The sequence below is a fragment of the Eschrichtius robustus genome, chromosome 15 (assembly GCF_028021215.1).
Source record: "Eschrichtius robustus isolate mEscRob2 chromosome 15, mEscRob2.pri, whole genome shotgun sequence".
NCBI lineage: Eukaryota > Metazoa > Chordata > Mammalia > Artiodactyla > Eschrichtiidae > Eschrichtius > Eschrichtius robustus.
In genome coordinates, this window is record NC_090838.1 from 995,072 (window position 1) to 1,014,325 (window position 19,254).

At 52.7% G+C, this 19,254-nt stretch overlaps 1 protein-coding gene across 2 annotated transcripts in view; it reads right to left on the bottom strand.

The window, feature by feature from the left end:
- MYT1L (myelin transcription factor 1 like) overlaps positions 1–19,254 on the bottom strand; it is a 136,871-nt gene that overhangs the window by 23,741 nt on the left and 93,876 nt on the right. For both annotated transcript variants that reach the window (XM_068564217.1, XM_068564216.1), the window contains exons 15-17: positions 12,530–12,592; positions 5,860–5,943; positions 4,419–4,640 (exon numbers count right to left, since the gene is read on the bottom strand). In XM_068564217.1, coding sequence (XP_068420318.1) covers positions 4,419–4,640; positions 5,860–5,943; positions 12,530–12,592 — 369 coding nt within the window. The remainder of the gene's footprint in view (positions 1–4,418; positions 4,641–5,859; positions 5,944–12,529; positions 12,593–19,254) is intronic.

A 19,254-nucleotide genomic window follows, 5' to 3' on the forward strand; every position in this document is an offset into this window, starting at 1 on the left:
CCTAATCTACAAAAAGTGGTAAGATTGGGGTGATAGCACAGTATGATCAGCACACCCGCACACAGAGAAGCGGTTCCACAGGTAAAGAACCCCCTGCCCACCCCCTCCCTCCTGCCCACCCCCTCCCTCCAGCCTGCCTCCCTCCTGCTTCATCGGCCCCACAGTACACACAGTCCTGACACCCGCACCCAGGCTTGGGGGGCCTTCCCGGCCAGCTGAGCCATTGCCGCCCGAGCCAGCTGAGACCCTGGAAGAGCATCCTCTCTCCTCTCCTTGCTCCTGACACCTCTAACCCGGATCCTGGAATCCCGAGTCCCTGTACCCTTTCAGGCACCTCATCGTGCCTCTGATGAGATCCCAGTGCCTCGGTCTGCCTCTCAAGATCTGGCCCCATCAAGTCCCCGTGACCGCTCTGTGCCTTTAGTTCTTTTCACCCCTTGGTTTCATTCCTTCAGGTAAATCTTGTATCCAGATTCACCCCTCCTAGAAAACCCTCCCTTGCTCCCGAGCCCCTACGAGCCACTCCCAGGTGTTGTCTCCCACCCCACCCGCCGTTTTTGACGCAGCCAATCCTAACCATAGAGTAAGCCAATTCCTAGTCCTTTATAGCAGCTCTGCCTGGGAAACTGGGACCGGGAGGAGGTCCTCCCACCCATCCTTACACGGAAGAAATGAGTGGAAATGATTTTGCAGCCAACAGGGACTGTGGGAGCTCAGGGCACGTGTCCCCTCTCAATGTCCTTTTCCCAGACTATCCGTGTGGTCACCTCCCAAAGAGGAAAGTGGGGCGAGTGGGCTTCCTGGGACCCGGAAGCCGGGGCGGGTGCTCTCCCTTCATCCACGCACCTTAGGAAGTGATCCTTTATCATCTCACTGGGTGGTCACAACTTGGAGGGAAAAGAGCAATAAAACAGGAATTTCTGTTTCCTTCCGCTCTTTTCCTGATTCTAAAAGCTGCTTTGCTTTCATGGCACATGGCATCTCAGGGTACCACCCATGTCTTTCTGGGAGGCCCCTCCTTACTGAGGCCTTAAAGGTGTGGGGAACCGGACAGCCAGCCAGGCCCTGGGCCTCCGGGGGAAGAGGCGTACGGAAACCCTGCCAAGCCCGTGTTTGTGCCCAAGCCATGCTCCTGCCCAGGATTTCGGTTCTTACACCTCCAGAGAACAATGTTTCATCTACACAAGAAAATAAATGAAAACTTGTTCAACAGTTGAAAACTGCAGGCTGACGTGCGACAGGACATGATTCAGCCTTAAAAAGGCAGGCGACTCTGACACAGGCTACGTACGATGTGGAGGGACCCCAGGGCGCTATGCAGTGCGAGATAAGCGATCACGGGTCAGACGCCGTGTGATTCTACTGAGGTGAGGACCAGAGAGTCAGATCCGCTGGAGAGTGGGTGCCAGGGGCCGGGGCGGGGGCTGGGAGTGCGTGTCTAGTGGGGACAGGGTTTCCCTGGGAAGGTGAAGGGCTCCAGAGGTGACAGTAGCAGTGGCTGCACAACAGTGAGACTGTACTTACTGCCCCTGAACTGGACACTTAAAAATGGGTAAGGCGGTAAATTTTATGTTTCGTGCTTTTTACCACAATTTTAAAAATGCAGGTCAGCTCTCTCAGGGTCCTGCTCATCTCTCTAACCACTCCACCCCACGCCCGCGCCCCGCCAGACAGATTCACACCCGGAGGGAGGGCGCCCGCCCGTCACCCGACACCCCTGGGTTCCCAGCCCTTTCCACGCAGCATCTACGTAACCTTCCCCCTCAGAGGTGACAGGTAGCAGGTCAGACTGTTCTGATTAAGCTTCACAGTGAAATAAAGTTTCAAAGTCTCTGCGCGGCTCTGCCCACCACAAGCAGGGCCCCCACGGAGCTGCTTCTGAGATGCTCTGAGGGTCCACCCTCCAGCTCCATCTCACGGTGGAGCCGCGGTGCCCTGGACCAGAGCCCCGGCTCCTGGGGCAGGCTGGGCGGACCAGGCTGGTTGGTTGTTCCCTGGACTCGGGGAGCTCCTCCCGGGACCCCCCTTGGGGCTCTGGGTGAGCTGTCTGCAGACCCCAGGGCGCGTCACAGGGAATTCTAGGTGAGAGAGATTCTGCCCAAGTCACAGGAGTCACCGGCTGTGCCTGTCTTCACTAGACCCGTCCAGAGGTTCCCTCCAGCTGGTCAAGGCAAAGGCGCCTTTGAATCAACAGCCCCCGCCCCCACTCCCCCGCTCCTGGCCAGAGGCCCTGGGGAGATGTGTCCCCTGGGGGAAAAGAAACAGGGAAGGCCAGGAACCAGGAGAGCCTGGGCGTCTTTACGAGATCACCTCCGTCCTGGCACCTGGGTGTGAATCTGGAGGGTGAGCAGGTGTGTGGGGTGAGCCCAGCAGCACGGGGGGAGGGGTGAGCCCCGAGGGTCCTGCCTGGTGGTAGCGACTCTCAACTGAGTCCGGGGCGCTCGAGCCGTCCCCCCTGCGAGCCCTGAGGACGCGCTGAGTGACCAGCCTGCGAAGGCGGGCAGGATCTGCTGGGGGGCTCTGAACGAAGGGTTATTCTTCCGACTCTGAGGCAGCAGTCCAGTCACAGGCTTGGAAACGAGCAAACGCCACACAGGCAGCAGTCACGCGTACGCCCCCCTCTTCTGCTGTAGTTTCTGGACACTGAGTGCTTACGTTCAATCAGAGAAGTGGAGCTTGTCTTCATTTGTGTCAGATTAGCCAACCACGTATACCCTCATTCACAGGTCGTGTGGGCAGGATTTTTAAATTTTAAAAAAATTTTATTGATTGCCCAAGACTTAAGGAAGTAGGCACTTTTTGGAGGGCATTTTGGCACTTCCTATCAACATGTAAAAACTAGCATTTTTGCTTCTAGGACTGTACCCTGAAGACACCCTGGCACAGGGACGTACAGAGGTCAGCAGAAGGGAGTTCCCTGCCGGGTAACATCCCATCTAGAGTGGAGACTGGGGGCCGCAGGCCGAGCCCTCCCTCTGGGCAGGAGGGGGCCGCTCTGAGCAGCAGTGAGACGTTTACCCGGCCAAGGACACACCTGCTGCCAGCTGGGCCCGGGGGTGTTCTGGTGAAGGGCCAGCCCTCGTCCCATGCAGACACCTAGGAAACACTGTGATCTATTTCTATCAAAAAGAAGAAACCGGGGGGCTTCTCTGGTGGCGCAGTGGTTGGGAGTCTGCCTGCCAATGCAGGGGACACGGGTTCGAGCCCTGGTCTGGGAGGATCCCGCATGCCACGGAGCGGCTGGGACCGTGAGCCACAATTGCTGAGCCTGCACGTCTGGAGCCTGTGCTCCGCAGCAGGAGAGGCCGCGACGGTGAGAGGCCCGCGCACCGCGATGAAGAGTGGCCCCCGCTTCCCACAACTGGAGAAAGCCCTCGCACAGAGACGAAGACCCATCACAGCCATAAATAAACAAATAAATAAAATTTAAAAAAAAAAAAAAAAAGAAGAAGAAACCGGTGTGCCATGGGGGTCAGGGGTCTCTGTGTCCCCGGGCACGTTAAGCCGGGCTGCGTGCCTCTTTGTTCAAGGGCGCTTTCTGAAGGGGGACGCGGGGACTTCCCGCCTCGGGGAGAGCCAGGGAAAGACACTCATGGCTCTCTTTAGGCCCCTGCGTCCCATCTGAGTCTCTACCTGAGCAGGAATTTCTTTTACAATAAAATCACTTCCTAAAAATGTTAAGTCGCATCGTCATGCATCATTCCGTTTGGCTCATTGTGTGTTCCATGCAGTTTTGCAGATGGAGGCAAGGTGCATGGGGTTTGCGGTCGGAGAGGCCGAGGGAGCCCCGTGGGTTTACGTCGTATGTGTGATGCTGTGTCCCCCCACCTGGATCCTGGGAAGCTGGGGCACGCCTGTGATTTGTCCACGTCAGTCATTCATCCTGACTTCTACAGGGAGCCACTTGCTTCAACAGAGCCAGCCTCTTCTTCTAAGGCAACGTAGTCGCATATATAGATATTTTACAATTAAGCAAATAATCAATGGCGGAGACTGGCTCTTCTGTAGGTTTTCTGATGTATCCGATGAGGCCCCTGTAACCAAGTGCCACCCACTTTCCTTGAGTGGGACCTGCCTGCAATATTCAGCCAGAACGAATAACTAAATCCACAGATACTCCTGTGAGCGTGTGCACGCGCGTGGGTAAAATGACAGCCTATTTCTTTCTGGGGATCCTGATCAAAGACATTTGGAAACCTCTACGTACATACAGACGTGGTAGGACGCGTCTGTGCCTTTCAAAATAAATTTGTTTGTTTCCTCCTTTCCCGAGCCTCAGAATGTCATGAGTTGGTACCGTAGTCTTCGGGGTCTCCTCTCTCAACCTGAGGGATGGGCGTGGCGCCATCGCGGGCCAAGCGGCGCCCCCGGCCTCCCCACGCCGCCCCCCGGCACAGAGCCTGGGCGGGTGCACTCACCTGCGGTGTGTTAGGAAGCTCCCGCTGACGTGCCCGGACCCGTCACAGCCCGGCGTGGGGCAGGACATGCCCTCCGTCTTGACGGACTTCCAGGAGAACTGGGAGCCATTGAGGTACCCGTCCTTCTGCCTCTTGGCCGCCAAGGGGCACCCGGACGCACTTCGGTGGGAGGCGTACTTGCCGGTGATGTGGCCCTGGCCATCGCACCCGGGCACGGGGCACCTGGGGGACAGAGGGGCAAGCTTGGCTGTCTCGCCACCCTACGCCTGGTGGCCCCACAGCAAGGTCAAGTTAACCTGACACGAGAGACAAACCAGCATCTTCTCTACTGCAGCAGAAGGAAAGAAAAAGAAAAGTCACGAAAAGACACCACCTAGCGGAGCCGTGAGGTAGTTCACCCTCCTGGAAACCCTGGTCCAGGGCAGGTGGGAAGAAGGTTTCCTGGAACAGAAAGTCCAGGCTTAGTGAGGGATGCAGATGCCGTGCATGAAAAGGAAGAACCAGTTTGTTGGAGCAAGTGAGATGCGGGCATCTGTTCGAGAGGCGAGTCACAGCTTTTATGGTGGAGATGTGCAAAGTCAATGGGAAACTGCAGGATTATTTTTAAAAGATTGTCGTATAAACCTGTGTTCTTCTCAGGAGCTAGAGAATATTCATTTGTTTGGCTATGTTTTCTGAGACCACAGCATACCCTTCCAGCTAGATAGGTTTTTGAGCAGCAGAGGTGGTATTTAGTTAAGTTTCCTGGCATAGCTTTGGCACGAGGTACCCCAGGAGCACTTTTATTTTTTTAAATAAATAGGAAAATCATTGGTTGGAGCTAAGGTTCAACAACAGGGTAATTAAATCGTGCTTCTGAAACTTCTCTTTTGCAGGTTATGGCAAAGGGCTGAGGACGCACAGCCAAACCGCAAACACATTTTAATGTTAATTTTTTTGTTTTAATCAAAACTTTTCTCCAAGACACTGAATGAGATTAAAATTTCAGGAAGATGGCAACAGGTTTATCTCACAGACTTCTGAGATCCAGGCTCACCAGGCAGTGGTTCGGGGCAAATGCCTGTGGGGAGGGGTGGGGGGGCTAGCCTTCTACCCACCGTGCTCTCCATCCCGCCTTAGCGAGAAGCAGAGTACAGACAGCTAAGCGACCTTCCTAAGCTGGAAGTCAGCCAAATGTTCACTTTAGCTGTTGTAGTTAATAACTTCCTATACTCTCATGGACCTGCCTTTCCCAGTAAATTACACTGCTTTTCCCGTCCAGGGCAGCGGATGGATGGATGTTTGGTTATCACCTCACCTGTCATTCAGAGGATGTTTCTGGTCCATTAGCAGGTGTGCATGGTCTGGTTTCAATGCTGTGACCTCACGCTTGACCGACCTCTGCAAGCCTGACCTCCCCGCCAGCCCCCCGCTTCCCCGACCTGCCCCCTGGCCCACATACCTGATCGGCTCCTGGTCTTCCTTGTCCTCTTTGCTCTGTGCTATCCTGATGCCACTCTTCTTGGCTCTCGGGCAACCTGAAAGGCTAAGGAAGAAGCGTGATTTCAGGGAGCGCCCACGCTGTTCACCCTGCAAGCCCCTTTCACTGTCGATGGGGCTCTGACACAGTTTCCTCCAGAAGCTGGTGCTTCTTGGCATGAAAATGATATCCTGGGGGCAGCTCCTCTGTGCTCCCCCTAGGCCTTCAGACACGGTCAGGCCCCCGCGAGGGTGCCCAGAGCCTGGGTGGGAGAAACCGGTGTCAGGAGTCGCCAGGAGAGGCCGGGCTGACTTGCCAGAGGGGGATGAGCTTCCTGCACAGAAGGGGCCACGGGGAGGAAGAAACACATGCCTCCCCAGTCCTTCTTGGTGGTGTTCCTGTGGCCAGATTCCAGAGCCCTTCGTCTTGGGAGGGGGCGTGTCCTGGGCATCCGTCCCCATGTACCTGAATACGGCTTCCCGTGGCATCTGCAGAAGATGCAGTGCAAGCTGACCAAGCTTATTCTATTTAATTTTGGAATTTTGGAAATAGCGGCTCATGTTGTCTAAAGGAACTTGGCTAGCTGGAATGTCTACATATGAGTTTTTTTCTGTTCAACAACAGCTAACTGTAGGCTATTAGGCTATCAGATGTGAGATTATATAGAATAAGCGGGAATTTCTGCAGAGAACTGGAGAACCCAGCACTGGACCGTTTCTGGAGCCCCCAGGGAAGTGCGGAGGCAGAGGCCCCGGGGCTGAGCCAGGGTGCGTCCGGGTGGGCTGTGCCCTCCACTCGACCGTCCTGACCCCAGTACGTGCTTTCCTGCCGGGTCTGGCTTCTGTCTGGGCACGCTGGCCCTCAGGCAAGGGCCTGGCTGTCATGGGGGGCACCCCCATCACCCCATCACCTCCTCTTGGTGCTGTTCCACGTTTGTGCAGGCGCCTGGCTCCTCTCTGTAAAGCTGCAGCTCCCAGCAGGGGCGCGGCAGGGTCTGGAGCCCCCCCACCCCTCGTGTCTCCATTTTCACGTGCTCCAGCTCCCCTCGCATGCGGCCTCCCTCCCTCCGCCGCTTCACCTGTCACCCTCTACGGGAGAGCAAAAGAGACACGGTGCGTGCACCTTGATTCACTCTCTCCTGCTCCCTCCATCTCTCTCCTCCTTTTTTGGATAAAAATTTAGAAAGTGGGGGCTGCGTTTTCACCCCTCTGACCCCCCCGGGTCTTCTGTGAGAACTGCTCTTATCCGGGCGGGTCACGGTGACCCGTGGGAGCCGGGACGCCGCCTTCGCACCGCACGACCGGCTGCAGCTCCTGACGTCCTGCTGGGGCCCGCGTCCGGCCTCGGCTCGGCGGGTCCGCGATCTGGAAACTCCGCGGTCCGCTTGGCTTGCTCTGCCCATGCTGAGCCGGTCCCCCCGCCAGGCCCTGCTCTGTCCTCACGCTGCCACGGCTCCTTGGTCTCCAGGTACCAGGTGGCGATGACTCCCAGCTGCCCCTCTGCAAGCCGTGCTCCGACGACCGCTGCCCGCGGGAGCTGGGACACCGTCGCTGCTGCTGCTACCGGAAAACTCACCAGCCTCCCTGGCCGAGCCCATGCCACTCCCGTCTGCTCCTCTCAGGGGCCGGAGGCCGGGTCACCCATGGCCGTCCCCGGGTCTCCTCTCCCACGAGTCCTGTGGCTCTTGCGTCCTGAGTGCCTTCTGAATCGATGTCGCCCCTGCTCCTGGGATGAGGCGTCAGAGTAGCAGCACTCAGCTGCACGCACGTGCGGTCTGCTTAGTCTGCCCCCGCTTCTGACTCACTTCAGGATGGGCCCACTGCCCTGCACGCAGCACCCAAGGCTCCTGGTTCGCGGCGCCGCCAGCCCTGCTGTCCCTGCCCCATACGGTCCTCTTGGAGGCTTCCGGCGCGTCCCCGTCCCGGCCAAGCCATCCTCGGGCCTCACATCCCTCCCCGTCTGCTTGGCCTCAGCCTAGACGGTCTTCCTCCAGGAAGTCTTCTCTGCCCACCTGCCATCCTGACAGCAGCCCTGGGGCTCTCACAGCCCCCGGTTGCCGTGGCGTTTCTCACTCCATCCTGGTGACTGGCCATTCGCTCGTCCACACGAGTGTCAGTTCCCTGTGTGTTTATTCTCCTTTCTTCCTCTGATTCGCAGGCCAGTGCCTTGCACAGAGCAGGTCATAGTTAGATGCTTGTCGTGAGTTAATCAGTGAATGACTAGGAGGGGTGGGTGGGACTCGCGGACCCTGCGCGGGAGCCCTTCTTTCCTGCCTGTCCCCAGACGGGGACCTTAATGGTGAAGGGAAGCCACAGGCCAGGACGCTGGCCAGGGAGCCTGGCTCTGTCCTGCCCCCGCCTCCTTCACCCTGAACTTGGGAGAGAGGTGAGGCTCTGCGTCCTCGCCGACATGGGGCTGGGAGTGAAAATAAACTGGAACAGAACCAAAACAGAACAAATAGCACAGCAGGGAAATTAGTCTGGGCCCGACTCTGGCTCCGAGGAAACCTTGGCTCTGACACGGGCTGGCCTGGAATCCCGGCATCCTTGTCTAGGTGAGGAAGTCCACAGCCGGCTCTCCCAGGCCGGTCTGTGGTCACTGTCACCTCTGAGCGTGGGTCCCGTGCGCTGGCCCCTCACATGCCCTTAGGAGGAAAGCAACACTCGGAGAGTGAGATTATACATGCAAATGCTCTTGGTACATAGTGAGTGCTCAGTACAGCTTGTCTTTTGTTGTCAGAGAACATTCTGGAGCCCGAGGGGTGCCACTGCTCTGCGAGATGGGGAGGCGTCCCCGGGGGAGTCAGATTCGTGCAGCATCACTGTTTGTGAAAAACCTGGGTGCCACCTCTGCCTCGGAGCACCCGCTCCAGGCCGTGGGGCCTGCTGCTATTTGCAGGTGGGAGCATGGAGTCGGAGGCGGCCTGGGGAGGCCACGGGGAGGACCTGGCCAAGAGGTCGCTGTGCCAGCCTGTCTGGAAACTGCAGGAACAAGCCAGCCTGGAGAAGGGTCAGGAGAAGAGAAAAGAGGCCTGGAAATAGGATCTTTGAGGGAGAGAGCTCTCTCTATCAAATTTTTCTTTTCTATCGTGGTCTGAAGACAAGAAGACTAAGACACAGCCTGAACTCCTCTGTGTGCGATGCTGAATGAGGTTTCTCCACGGAGGACAGAGGGGAGACAAAGCTTCTGACGATGGGGATTTTTTGATAGAACATCAGAGATGGTCAATAATATTGATTAAAATGGACTTTAAAAAGCTTCAGAGGTGATGTTGAGACAGAAAACCACATCAGCATTACAACCCAAACTAGAGCAAGGCAAACCAGATCCCACCTGGGGTCGGTGGGGTGGCCCTCCTTTCCCTGTGTGAACTTCGCAGGCCGTCCCGGGTGCAGAGGTCCGTCCACGACCAGATGTGTGACGCTGGCGGTGGCCACTCGGCTGAGTTCTGTCTCCGACATGTCATCGCTCAGAGTGTGTTTCCTCCAGTGCAGAGAGAAATGAGATCACCTGCTGCTCAGGGTGGCTCTGAGGCTGGTGGGGCCGAGTAGACTTTCCTAGTTCCCGGGACAGTGCCTGGGACACACAGTCCTTGGTGGCAGCTACATCAGGGAGGAGTGACCTCCTGTACTGTAGACAGCATCTGGATGTGTGCATTCGGCCTGGGGGCCGGGGGTGGGGAGTCCCAGCCACAGCTGCTCAGCGGGACCCGAGGTTCCTCGTGCTGTGACCGTTCTTCCCCCTGGAGCCCGAGGACGGGCGTGCAGGCCTCTTTTTGTTGCGCTTCGCAGACCTTGCATTTTTCACCAGCTGAGGGTTGTGGCCACTCCGAGCCAAGCAAGTTCTTTTGGCTCCATTTTTCCAACAGCACTTGCTCACTTCGTGTCTCTGTGTCACATTTCAATAGGTCTCGCACTTTTCAAGCTTTTCTATTATTGTTATATCTGTTATGGTGACCTGGGATCAATGATCTTTGATGTTACTATTACAAAAAGACTACAGCTTGCTGAAGCCTCAGATGATAGCTAGCATGTTTTTTAGCAATACAGCATTTTAAAAACTAAGGTAATTACATCATTTTAGATGTAGTGCTATTGCACACTTAATAGACTACAGGGTAGTGTAAACATAACTTTTATATGTGCTGGGAAACCAAAAACGTGTGTGACCCGCTTTGCCGTGGTCTGTGCTGTATTGCAGCGAGTGGTCTGGAACCGAGCCTGCGGTATCTCTGAGGTGCCTGTGACTGCCTGGTATCCTGGCACAATTTAGCAGAAGGCTAAGAATCGGTCCCTGAGGGGAGTTTCCCTGTGGTTTGCATGTAGGTAACATCGCCTCATGTTCCTGGGAATGGATCAAGTAAGAGTAACCCCGAAAGGCGTGTTTCTGTGTGTACTTATGACCTTCCAGGGTCATCGGGCCTGGGGGGCTGCTTCTGTCTTTCCGCAGCGTCCAGTGTGCACAGGACTGTTACCCTGGTCCCACTTCTGCCCAGCCAAGAGCTCCAGCCCACTCTAACTTCTACGCGTGGAAGGTATTCTCGGATAAACGATACTGCGAAATGTGCTCTACTTTTAATATGCCATCCCCTGTAGGGCTGTATGTAGCACTGCAATGTGCTGAAAGCCAAATCAAATTTACTTTCCAAATGTACAGAGCAATCCTGGTGCTATTTAGTCCAGGCACAGAGTATAGCTTAAATCCAAGCTTAAATTACGTTTCATTCACAAGTTTATGCTATACGAATATACCCACCATTCTAAAATATACGTTAAGTGCATGCACATGTTTAAATTATGAATAAATTTACATGATGTCAAACCAAAAAAAAGTAGTAAAATAGACATTTGGATATGAAATGACCAGTAAATGTTCACTTTTAGTTTGCAGGCATTATTCAGTGCTGGGAATTCTGGCCTTGTGAGGACTGAGATAAATTCTAAGATAAATTAAAATAAAGAGTAGCATAGACTGTGCTTGACTTAGATACTTAACTAGAGCTTTATTTTATTTTATTTCATTTTCTCTAAACCAGTGATCCTACTCTGGGGATCCCTTTTGGAATGTATTCACCCTCTTTCTACATTCACAATACAGCAGCTGGCTCTGGGCCGCCTGGTAAAACCAGCAAGACAACCTGGCAAGGCTCCTCTCGACCCTGTGGTGCATGGCAGTGGCCCTGGGAACATTCGGACATGTCTGCAGACACCTAGTTGTCACGAATGGGGATGGCGGTGCCGCCGGCATCTAGTGGGTGGAGCCAGGGATGCTCCCCAAAATCCTACAATGCATGGGACGGCCCCCAGAGCAAAGAATGATCTCACCCCGAGTGCCCGCATTGCCCAGGTGGACAGCCCTGGTCTAGAGAATGAGGTGTTTTCATCAAGTCAGTGTGAAGAATCCACCCATAAATCGAATAATTCAGTTCTCCTTGTTGTTCATCATAATCCCTACTTTCCCCAGACCTGAGCTGTTGAAACGATGCTCCCAAACGGTTGGGAAGTGACCACAGAAGCCTGTGACCTTGAGGAGGAAACAGCCCACCCTGCCAGCTCCGTCTCTAAGCCAAGCTGAGCCAGCCAGCCCGGGGGCGTCCCCTGCTCTGAACGCCGGGATCTGGTCACTCGGGCGGCCACACGGTGTGGACCCACCGTGACCCACACAACCCACTCTGCTTGTGGGCGGTGCACGGGCTGTGGGGTGACCCGCACCAACTGTCCTGACTCCCTCCCTCTCTCCTTCCCCCTCCTTTCGCTTTTCTCTTCATTTTTGTTGCTGTTTTTTGTTGGGGAAGCATTTCAAGCTGAAGGGCTCATCCACATTCCGACTGCCCACTTTATAATCTGATTTTAGAGGGTGGCAAGGCGACAGCTATGTTGTAACATGGTTTGTTTATTTGTTAGACACAGCTCCCCTTCCCACATTGGAGACTTCCAGTTACGAGGGTCTCCGTTCAGAAAGGCTCTCGTCCTGACCTTGGCTTGTTGATCCTGACTGAACACAACAAGGAATTCTTGCTCCTGCCCACGGGGTCTAGACCCACCTTTGTGCAGATGTTGTACCAAAAGGCTCTTTCAATCCACTTCTAACATAGGGCCTGGTGTAAGACAGACGTTTGTAAACGATTCAGCGACCACGGGCCTCTTGCTGTCTCATATGACTGACTCCTCACGCCGTACTTAGAGGCTCCCTGCTCTTCGGGACCGGCGGGGCCTGGGATTTGGAAGGTCAAGCATTTCCGCGTGTTCAGCTCTGCTGATCTATGCTTATAATAACCGTACAGCTTTGTGGCTCAAATCTCAATATTTAAGAGATCCACTCTCAGTGGGATTAACATGCTTGTCTCTCAATGGCTGTTCTCTGGCATCTTATAACATCCTGCCTCTTTTTCTAGTCCCTTTTCAATTTAGAAAGACGTGCTCCTGGGTGCCTTGAGAAACGTTTCTTGCAGATAGAGCCGGTGGCACCATGAGGGGGACGTCAGAGGGGGGCCGTGGTCCCGAGAGCTGGTGTGCTAAGCGAGGCCCCTGGCGACAGCCCCGTTGTGTGGGCGAGGGCCTCTAGACCCTTAATTCACCAGTGGAGGCAACCCGAGCCCCCGTTAGGGGTCCCGAGCGTGGAGGGGGTGTCTGCGGGAGCGAGCCGTGCATACCTCCGATGGGAAGCGTAGTTGCCGGTGATGTGCCCGGAGCCGTCGCAGCCAGGGGTGGGGCACCTGCAATTACAAAGGCACATTGAAAGGCATCAAACCCCTGAACAAGTCACTTTCTTATTTATACAGTTCCAAAGTCTCTTTAATCCTGAGCCTCCCTGGGTGAGGAGGCGAGATGGAGCTGGAGGGTCCCCCCCGGGCTCGTGGGGCGTCCCCATCCTGGTCCACCACCAGGTGCGGCTCGGACCCCTTCTTCCCTCCGCGCACAGTGGTGCCGTCCAGGGACCAGCGATCTCGGGCCAGCTGCCCCTCCTCCACAGCCGGGCAGCACCTTGGTCCCCAGGTGTTCACCCCACGTTCCCACCCCTTCCGTTATTACTTCAAGTTCAGTGGAACCAGTCACAGCAGGGCCTGTTGCTGCACCATCCGAACACGATGCAAGATTTTTCATGAAAAGGCACACACGGTGGCCCGAGACTGGTCCCCGTCTTAACTCAAAACAGCGGCATTGCAGCAGGCCCGTCACAGTGACCCCTCCCAGCCCTGCTCCTGGTTGACCCCAGAGGCCGGCGCGGGCAGCCTCCTGTGCCAGCCCTGGGAATTAGACTAGCTGTCTTTCGGACCGTCATCGGACACTCAGGTAGCTTTGATTTACCTTAAAATCCTTGTTACTTTTAACTGACTTGAGTAGGGAGTAGGGCACAGATTTCTCTCGGTTAACAAGCCAAGTCAGCTGAGACGCTGAGATTAGTTTGGGCGCCTAGGCTGCCTGTGTTTAAACCTTTCCAGGAAACTGCATGCTGTCTCTTAACTACCACATTGCCACTGTGCTAATGGGAGCGGATGTTTTTCCAAAGCGTTGTATGACCATTGCCCTCTGTGGAACTTCTTAAATACGCCATCTCAGGAACAGGCAGTCCTACAAAGACACTTTCACTTCAACCTACATCAGCTGCATCTGCACCCACCAGGAATGTAAGAATTAAGGACAAAAATTAAGAAAAAAATGTTTTTCTTTTCACTAAATTTTAACTCTCAAGAAACAAGGATGAGATGATTTAGTAACAAAATTACCACCCAGTAGTACCACTCAGATCATGCCCTGTGCTCCCCCCCTAACCCCCCGTCCCCTGCCTACTCAATGAGCATCTGAATTCCTGGCAAGGACAAAAATCACAAATTAAAAATGGTTAATAAATGTAAATGCTTCTAAGAGATATCAATTTGCTTTCCACTCAGAATGCCACCCTGGATATTGGATGTTGGGTTAAGGCCAGCAGATTACTTGCTTGCAGACAGACTTTCTCAAAACCAGTGAGAGTGTCAGGGAGGGTGATGGGCATTCATGCAGCTGGGCTGAGTTCAAGGGCGTGAATGTCACCGTTTGACAGTTAGATGTGCCATCAGTTGTTGGTATTTAGAAACTGCCAATTCTCATTTAGTCCCGAGAAAAGGAACATGATTACAGATCTCAGGTATAGAGTTGATACTTGGCATAGCCTATGAAGGGTTAAAGTTTATAGACTGTGCTGTGGGAGAATAAAAAAGGCACTGAGGGAAAAGGGGTCGATGTGTGTAAGTGGAATCAGGGTTTAAAAATAGGAGTTTGAGGCAGAAGGAGTTTAACGCTGTCCTTACATCAAAACAATACCCTGAATCAGATTGTTGGCCTGACTGTCATTAAAGTAACAGCTGTTCATGAACTTAAAGTTTGATCTCAAGACTATTCTGTCAATAATGACTTAAATGAGTGAATTTAACTGATTTCCCAAATGGCACCTCATGTGGAGACACCCCCAACCCCAGAGGGAGGAGATTTTGAAAGCAATAAAAATCCTTCTAAGAGAAGCTAATCTCCATGCACATTTCTGTTTTGAAAATGTATCAAGAAACAGAAATGTTTCCTAGCAGCCAATAGTATACATGTGGCCTTGCTTTTTGGTCAAAAGAAAAAAATCCTTAAAGTCTTCCTAATTTAAGCGCCTAGTGCAAATTTATTTAAAAATTTTTCATTTAAACGTGAGTAGAAATTTTTTAATGTCTTTTTTTTTGATAGAGGCAGGAGGAGGTTGACATATTCTGTTCAAATTTAAGTAGGCATTTTAACCAAAATCATGCAAATGAAAACCAGAATTTACTAATTATAAAAAAAAAGAGAAAAGGATTTTGGAGCAGTTTTTGTGTGTTTAAGCCATTTACAAATGCACCATCTGATAAAAAAGAGTCATTTAAAATGTCCTTTGTCACCATGAAAACAAAGAAAATGTTATTGGCTCATTTTCAGAGACTTCACGGTGTCAGGAAAGAATAAACATTGCCAGAAAGAGGCCTGGCTTTCTTGAAAGGTTTGTTATTATTTTCAGGGTTTCAGGTTGGGCAGATGGGGTCCAATCCCTGGCCTGCCACTTGCTGGCTGCGAGAACGTGGGGAAATTAAACCTCCAAGGTCACGCCGGTCTCAGCCGGGGGAAGAGGACGGAGGAGGGGGCTTGTCTGTGCTTGCTGGGACCCTGCCGTCCCCTGGAGCTTCAGGACCACAGGGCTCCGTGCAGGCTGTGAACGCACGCTCACAGCAGCCACCCCTGAAAGAGCCAGCTCTGGTTTCTCGAGGGTGTTAGGTTGGCGTTTTCATCTTTAGATGGTGCTCCTGGACCACACGAGGCAGCCCTGGATGGGCCCTCAAATATTCTTTCTTCTACCAGCTCTGTGATGCTCATTTCATGTTCCTGTTCAAGACTTTAAGGCTTTTAGAAACTCTGAGAGGTACATACAAATTTCCTCGCTTTAATAAATCTCATCATTCAAAAGTACGCAGTTTTCTGAAGTGGGTGGATGTGATCATTCATGCAACAAAAGGGGTCTTTGCTCCAGGACCCTTGGTAACAGGCTGCTGTAAAATCGATGCACAGACATTCGATTTGCACCTCCCCATCTAAGAGCACGTCTTTTCCATGAAGGGAGGCCCCTGTGGGATCATCCAGATCCCCCGTGGATAAAATCAGAGAGCAGCATGTGCTGCACAGCTTGGGTTTAGAAATGGCAGCAGAGATTGACTGGGTTTCCATGGAAACTCCCGACAAGGCAGGCGCTGGTGCCGGGCGCTCGGCGCCTGGCACCTCGGGGAGGCCACCCAAGCCGATGGTCCTCCCTCTTCCCTGCCAGTTGTCACCGATACTCCCACCAGGTCTATTTTAAGTTCCTATGGTTAGAGATGTAAAGTTGTGACAAATAAAACACTTGCTTCTTCATTTTTTCCTCTCCACTCTGAAGGTAGTATTGGTAAAAACACTCTGAGACAGGAAATGATGAATACGTAATCTTAGAATCTCTGTAAATTCCAGACAAAAATATTGGTGATCCTTTGCCTTGTCTGTGATCTTGCATCTGCCTTGGAATTTAAGCAATATCGAGAGAAAGTAATTTGGGGGTAGTTCATGTTACTATCTGGCTGGAAAAATTGGTCTTGTATAGACATTTAAGAATATCGATGGAAAAATCATAATAAAGTGCCTTAAGCCATGTTTACGCTTTTGCAGAATCCAGGCAAACATCTAAAAAAAAGAAATCAGGACCACTCACAAACTTCTGGATTTCCGATTTCCTGGAACTAGCCTTCCTCAGTAGGAACGGACTAGATTTCTGTGGCTTTTGTAGGTCTAGGACGTCAGAAACATCTCTGAGCCCGAACATCCTGGAAGGCCATTTGTGCGCCTGACTTTCTCCTAACCGCCTACCCCCAAGAGAATCATTGCGGCTCACACCTCCATGGGGGTCTGAGACGTATCATCAAAGGAGAACGTACTATCTGTGCATTACAGTACCTATCGTGGGAATCCTCTGATTTGCACAGGTGCACATCACAAAATGTGGCCACAGACCAGCTTCTCCCCTGTGCCTCTGATTCGCCCTTCTGTAAGACAGATAACCCCTTCCTGTGATTTTTCTCCCATTTACAAAACCACCACCCTGACACAGGGTAGCAGAAATGGAAATAGTTCAATCTACTGACTGAAGTCGTGTGATCTCCTGATTATCATATTCCATCATCCTCTCTCTCTTTTGAAATGAAATGAGGATTTGATAAGTAGTTGTATTAAGGCATTGAAAGTGCAGCTTTTTCTTTGCAAGAGGAGGGCCTCTCCTTAAACGATGCACACACGGTGTCCTTGCTGCCGCCTGTCCTGGGCTGAGACAGGTGGGCTGTCGCATCGGCCCATCGACAGGAGGGCAGCGGACTCCCCAGGAAGGCGTCCAGGGCGGCCTCAGATGCACGTCCGTTTGTTCTCAGCAATCAGGGCTGCCGGACATGATGTGGGCAAGGACCCAGAGCTGGGCAGTCTCTCTCCATCCACCTGGAGGCCAGCCTCGCCGGCCAAGCAGCAGGACCCCGAGGGTGCTCGGGCCCGGGGGTGGTTGTGGTCTGGTGTGGCCCCGTCTGCCCCAGCGCCTGCTACACCAGCAGGATGGGGCAAGGGCGGTCCGTCTCCCCCAGAGCCGGTTTACAGGGAAAAATGTTTTGAGGAGACTCATGGTCTTTCATCTTGATAAAGTCAATTACTTATTTTTAAAAATCTTACAAATAAAGGCTGAAAGCACTGCCGCAGGTTTGAACTGTCCCTGGGGCTCACCTCGCCTGTTTGAACCCACCCTACGAGGTCGACCTGCACACGTGCCCTGATTCTGAGTGTAGTAGCTGAAACAGACAGAAAAATGCTCACTGAACATGTGGGATAATGATTTAAAAGGTCAGACTGAGATTCTGGGAGTTCTTTGAAGAATTTCATGGTGTGCTTCTTTAATAGCCTTTTTTGTCCCTTTCTTTCATGACCACTCTAACAGGGGAACTTGTTAAATAAAACACAAAATACTCTCAATTTTGAATACGCTCAATTTTAAAAGAAACCATGAAAATGTAAAATTAGGCCTCATCTAGAGTAGGAAAATATATTTGTGATATGATTCAGGTCACCTACGTAAAAGACTTGCCGCATTTATATAAAAAGTTCAATTCAAAAACATTGTTTTGGCTTAAAGAGATGTGGTTCTAAAAATTTATATCTTTATTTTGAATTTTTTGTCATATAAATGGGAAACAGTAAAGAAATGCAGAGGAGTGCAAAATAAAGGCATTTTAAAATATTTTAAAAGGTATTTTAAAATATTTTAAAAGGTATTTTAAAATAAAAGGTATTTTAAAATCAGTAAGAATATACTGATTCTCACGCTGCCCCTCTGCAATTTTCTCTCCAAGCAGAAAGAAACCGGGTCACTTAAAAGCAATATACATCACTTCTGTCCAATTTCCTAGGTATATTACCGGAAACTCTGAGGAAAGCCAAGATCTCGTAAATCACTTTTCAGTTTGTACAACATCCAGTAAGTTTCTCTTTTTTTGGAGTTCGGTATTGAGTATGCAAACTTTGACCATTCTCCCCCTCTGACCCCTGCCAAGCACATGTCACTGGGCGCCTCCCCCTGTCCACTCCCCCAGGCCCCATGTTTCACCCGGTCTCTTTTCCCGCCTCCCGTTAAAAGTGGCAGGTGACACAGGAGCACCGAAGACACGCACTGAGGGCGTGGGCACAAACCCATGACGCCAGTGCGGGTTTCTGGGATGGGGGCTGGGCGGGGGGCAGGGGTCCTGGTCGGTGCTATGCCACCTGCACGGCCACCGCTCGCCTGCAGAGGGGGCTGGCGGGTGCCCCTCCCTCCCCGGCCCTTGGGAGACAGGTCTGGGGGAGGCTTCTGCAGACTGGCCTCCCACCTTCCTCCCCAAGACGCACCCCACAGTTTCTCCTGTTCCCGAGAGTCATGTGAGGGCCTTTACCCGGGATGCTTGGAACCTCCCAGGATTTTGAATTTCTACACATTTCAAGTTCTGATATTAGTAGACTTTGGGTGAAAGTCTTGATTTCAGATAGGACATGTAAACCAAAACCACCTTTTTCTTTTGGTTCCAAGCACTTTTCTTTTTAAGTTATGCTCAAATACAAACAAACAAATGAAAAAGAATCATAAAAGTACCCTTAACATAATTTTTTTTTTTAATTTCATTTTGGTGATTCAGATACCATCTTGGAATGGGCTGGGCCTCAGGTTGCTAAGAGAGCGAGCGTCACCCTGCAGATAAAGTTCAGAGTTGTGGGTATAGGGGACCCAGGGCTGCGAGAATGCCCACGGAGCCGTGGGGTGGGCATGGGTGGTGGCTTGGTGGGCGCAGGGCTTTCACCAGAGCCACGATGCCCGCTGCCTGCACTCACCAGAGCACAGGCTCCGTTCTGCCAAGACCGTTTGGGTGATACGCTTACCATACAACCCGCTGATAAACGGTGTTTACTAGTAGGTTTAAATTCTGCCTTAGAGGCTCACACGCCTGCCATCGGCCTTGGGTCACCTCTAGCGAGAGCCGTGACAACCCTCTTCTGCCCATCCCCCCACTCAGGCCCCCAGGGTGCCCTTGGAGGGTGGGTGCTGCCCAGGCACTGGCTGTCAAAGCCGGACCGCAAGGGCTCCGGGGTGCTGGCCCCGGCCAGAGCGGGGGCTGGGCCTGGCCCTCTCCTGGGCCCACTTCCGGGGGACACTCGAGGTGCAGGTTCGGCTGTTTGGGCAGCGGGGCGGGAGCTGCGACGCCAGTTCTGTTGTCCATGCTGCATGCGGTTCTGCACTTTCCATTCATGCATCGGTGCTGCTCATGCCTCCTTGTCGGGGCGGGAGCTACCTCGGACC